Source organism: Neomonachus schauinslandi, unplaced genomic scaffold (genome assembly GCF_002201575.2).
Source record: "Neomonachus schauinslandi unplaced genomic scaffold, ASM220157v2 HiC_scaffold_2789, whole genome shotgun sequence".
NCBI classification, from domain to species: domain Eukaryota; kingdom Metazoa; phylum Chordata; class Mammalia; order Carnivora; family Phocidae; genus Neomonachus; species Neomonachus schauinslandi.
Genome location: NW_025411478.1, coordinates 1 through 4594, shown reverse-complemented (window position 1 = coordinate 4594; position 4594 = coordinate 1). Strand labels below are relative to the sequence as shown.

At 62.4% G+C, this 4594-nt stretch overlaps 1 protein-coding gene across 1 annotated transcript; it reads left to right on the top strand.

The window, feature by feature from the left end:
• Positions 1–881: 881 nt before the first annotated feature.
• LOC110578719 (pleckstrin homology-like domain family B member 1) lies at positions 882–4322 on the top strand (the record flags this gene model as incomplete). Its single annotated transcript, XM_021688265.1, has 6 exons — positions 882–1022; positions 1173–1275; positions 1743–1787; positions 2409–2703; positions 2785–2875; positions 4176–4322. Coding segments are annotated over 6 exons (822 nt in total), but the record flags the coding sequence as incomplete, so codon positions are not given.
• Between the last annotated feature and the right edge of the window lie 272 nt (positions 4323–4594).

Below are 4594 nucleotides of genomic sequence, written 5' to 3'. Positions count from 1 at the left end.
AAGTAACAGCCATGAGGACGTGCCCAGGCCTCCTCAGCGTTTCCATGCAGGGTACAGGCGACCTGAGCCTGTAGCCAGCTGCTGACCGTGGCATGGGGAAAGGGGTCAGGGCGTGCTCCACTGACCTGCAGCTGTGCCCAGGACCCCAGCGCCCAAGATTCCCTCCTGGGGTGCAGGCACCGCACCTCTACGTTTGTGGTCTCAGCTCTAATTCCATGTTCCCTTTGGGAGGAGTTCGATTCTTCTAGCACGTAAGGTAGCTCTATTTGTATGTGTTTCGATTCATGTGATCATCAGCAGTTCACTCTCTGGTCTTACAGAGCAGACACTGGGGCCCAGAGAAGATAAGTCATTTCCCCAAGGCCCCATGACTAGGAAGTAGCAGAACCTGTGCGAGGCGTCAGGGTTCTTGACTCCAGACCCGGTCTTCAGCAAACATGAGGGCTGTGAGGGAGCTTGGCCGTTCCTTCGTCTAGCTCTGCTCCCTCCTTTTGCAGATCTAGGGCTCAGAGCCGGGAGGTACATGGCCCAAGGTCACACAGCCTGTTAGTGGCTCAGGCTGGACCAGAAGGAACCCCGGCCTCCCATTGGTCTCCCGCACAGCTCTGCCCAACCGATGTGAATGCCACCTCACATGGGTCGATTTTCTGAGACCTTTTCTGAGATCTCAGATCTGAGATCTGAGACCAGGGATTGGTCCAGAGAGGAGCTGCCTGGAAAAGGCTTGGCGGCTACCAGTAACACCGGTCCGTTGGGCTGGCCCAAGAAGCTCAGTGCTGTTGTTGGCCTGGTGCCGGGGCGGGACCTGGATCACAGTCAGCCTAGGGGGTGCTGGCGGGTGGGGGAGCTGGAGCTCACCAGTCAGGATCTCTTCCCTCCAGGTTTACCGCTCCAAGATGGATGGTGAGGCCACCAGCCCCCTGCCCCGGACCCGCAGTGGCCCCCTCCCCTCTTCCTCTGGCTCTTCTTCCTCTTCCTCCCAGCTCAGCGTGGCTACCCTGGGCCGGAGCCCCTCCCCGAAGGTCTGACGACCGTGGGCGGGCTGGGTGTGTGGCATGGCTGGGGTAGGGACGTGGAGGCTGTGCCGCTGGGGAGGGGTCAGAGCCGCCCAGGACAGCCTTGGGAGGGGGGGTCTTCCGAACCCCAGGTCCCAGTGCTCCATTCCCCCCCAGAGCGCTCTACTCGCCCAGAACGGGACAGGCAGCCTCCCTCGCAACCTGGCGGCCACGCTGCAGGACATCGAGACCAAGCGCCAGCTGGCCCTGCAGCAGAAGGGTGAGTGGCTGTGGGCCTGCCCCCCCCACTCTCCCCGGGGGGCCCTGGATATATGGATATATACCCCCCCCGCCTACCCCGTGCCACACCTTTCGCAGGGTGTTTTTGCTTTAATGGAGTTCTAGGCAAGCACAGAAAGCGTTTAGATTCAGTATCTGAAGAAGAGCTTCCTGGATATCTACCAAGAGACTAAGGGTTGGGGGCCGTGCGATCCTTCCCAGAGAGCTCAGCAAAGAAGGGAGATGCTTGTTGGTCTGAGCCGGGACGGACATTGCCCTGTCTGGAGGCAGGGGGTGCACCTGATGGCCTCCAGAGGTGGTTCCCTAAGATACCAGCTCTGGGGACCCAGGAGTCCTTGTTGCCTGTGTGCATTTTGGTCGTTTTGAAAGCCCACGTCTGTGCGTCTCCCTCGTCTCATCCCCTCTGTGTCTCTCTACCCTACCCTCTGCCCGGGGCCCCCACACCAGGCGAGTCGCTTCCTGCCGAGCCCCCCCCAGCCGACAACCCAGCAGGTAGAACGTTGGTCACTGGGGGCATTGCTTTGGTCAGCCAGCCCCGCCTGGGCATCTGCATGATGATGCTGCACAGGTCCTCCCTGCCGCGCCCCGCCCCCCCCACCGGCTGAGCTGGGATGGGGTGTCCCCTGGCCTTGCCCCTTGAGCTGGGCTCGCTGTGCCTCAGCTGTGCTCTGCCTTGTCTCCCCATCCTCCCTGCTGGTGTTGCTCCTGCTTATGCATCACTGCTGGGGTTGCATGGACACCCTGCTCACGGACCCCCTCCCCCACGCCTTCCCCTCCCCAGCAGGCGGGGGGCCGGGGGTGCATGAGCCCTGCCCTGCTCTTCAGGCCATGGTTGTGAGCTGGAGGCATCGCTGGGGCAGGGGCAGTGCCCTGTGGGGCTCCGGATGCAGAAGGAGCACTGAAGCCGGACGATGTGGCCGTGGCTGGTCGTGCAGGCGACCGAGTGCTGGCAGGGCAGCCGGACCTGGGGCTGGGGGGGGGGGGCTTTAGGGAAGCTGGGGGGGCCGAGGGGTGGGCCCTGTGCTGATCTCTCCCTGCTCCCCTCTTCCCTCTGTGATGCGGCCAGTGTCCCCCAGAGGGCCCGCCGTGACTCTGCCCCCGTCCGTCCCGCAGGGCAGCAGGTGATCGAGGAGCAGCGGCGGCGCCTGGCCGAGTTGAAGCAGAAGGCTGCCGCCGAGGCGCAGTGTCAGTGGGATGCCCTGCACGGGGCGACCCCCTTCCCGCCGGGCCCCTCCGGCTTCCCCCCGCTCATGCACCACTCCATCCTGCACCACCTGCCAGCCGGCCGGGAGCGCGGGGAGGACGGCGAACACGCCTACGACACGCTGAGCCTGGAGAGCTCGGACAGCATGGAGACCAGCATCTCCATGGGCGGCAACTCGGCCTGCTCGCCCGACAACATGTCCAGGTACCCGCCCCGGGGGGCTGGCCCTGCCTCTGCCAGCCGCCTCCCGGCCCCCTGATGCCCCCCGCTCTCCCCCTCCCCCAGCGCCAGCGGCCTGGACGTGGGCAAGATCGAGGAGATGGAGAAGATGCTGAAAGAAGCACACGCGGAGAAGAGCCGGCTCATGGAGTCCAGGGTGAGGCAGGCCGGCACCGGCCGCCCCCAGCCCCTCCGCCCCCAGGCTCCTCCAGACCTTCCCTCAAGGAAGAAAGGGTTTTAATTGCGTTCTTCAAGTGGAGGAGGCCTGGCCATGTGGCAGGTGTCGCAGCTCTTAGGACAAGAGGCGGCAGCACAGTAAGCGCTGTCCACCGTGAATCTCCCCAGCGGCGCCTTCCGGCCTTTGTGCGTTTGCCTCTGTGGGTGTTTTGGCCGCCACGGGGACTCTGATTCTGGTCTCCCCACCCCCGGCGGCAGGTCCTTCCTCTTGGGGATGGCGAGGAAAGGCGGGAATGGGGGCTCAAGGGGTAGGACTAGAAGAGCAGGCAGGTGTCCAGGCCAGAGCAGGGGTGTTGGCGGAGGGGATACGGGGGCACTGGGGGCTGAGGAGCCCGTGCCTGGGGAGGGGGTGGGGGGTCTGTCTCCACCCTCCGGGCGCTCTGCGTCTCTGGAGGTGAGAGTGGGGTTTGGGGGGTGGGAGGCAGCTGCTAGGCCAGCCAGAAAAGAAGGCCTCTCAGTCGTACTCCCGTCGAAGGAGGGCATATTCACAAGCAGCTCTTGGCAAACAGAGAAAGGAGACTCTGCTCAGTTTTGAGCTGGGAAGAAATGGCAAACAGGAGCTCACCGTGTGAAGGTCGTTACTGTTGATGAGGACATAAAATGTCACTGACGTGCTTTGTGTTTGATGATTTGGTTTAAGGACTTTTAGACTCTTAAGAATGGCTTCTGTAAGTTCATTTTTTCCCCCATAAAATTTGAAGTTAGATTACACATGTTTGTTATTTGGATTCAAAGGGCCTTAGTGATGATTAGGGAAGGAGTACTGAAAATAATTCAGTATCGGGAAAAGTCACTTAGGTGATGTGTGTGGTAGGAATTCAGATAAGTGTAAGAGCCCCGCTTATTCGGTGCTTCTGTCCTGCCGGCATCGGTGAGGGGTGGTTTATGTACACGACCTCGTGTAAGTTTCCCTATAATCACTGAAGGGAGGCACCCTCGGCCCCATTTTACAGATGAGACGGCGGAGGCCCAGGGGGTTTGAATGATTTTGTCAGGCTCACAGAGCTCATCCGGCAGAGCCCGGATCCGAGCACTTGAAAGTGTTTAACCCGACCGGCAAGGTGCTTGCAGAGGGTGGGTTCTGGGGGTGATGCTCCCTGGTGCCAGGCTGCCCTCTGAGGTGGGTGCCTCCCACAGCTCGGCCCCAGCCTGAGGAGGGGCGCGGGGGAAGGGGCAGCAGAGGGCAGCTGTGGGCGCCGACCCGCTGGCTTTGGGGGCAGGAGCGGGAGATGGAGCTCCGGCGGCAGGCCCTGGAGGAGGAGCGGAGGCGGCGCGAGCAGGTAGAGCGGAGGCTGCAGAGTGAGAGCGCCAGGAGGCAGCAGCTGGTGGAGAAGGAGGTCAAGATGCGGGAGAAACAGTTTTCCCAGGTGAGTGGGCGCCAGGGGGTGCTGGGCGGTCGGCTTGAGGGTGGGGCTGGGGAGGAGCGGGGACACCCGGCTAGCCCTGTGGGGCTGTAAAGCCTCTGCTCCAGAAAAGACTGCTGTTGGCTCAGTACAAGCAGAATTCTGTTTGGGCCTCGTTCAGCCCCCAGGAACAGAGACCTGGGTGTGCGCACACGCGTGTGTGTGTGGGGGGTGAGTGGGGTGTGTGTGGGGTGTGTGGGGTGTGTTATGTGTGTGGTGTGTGTGTGGGGGGGGGG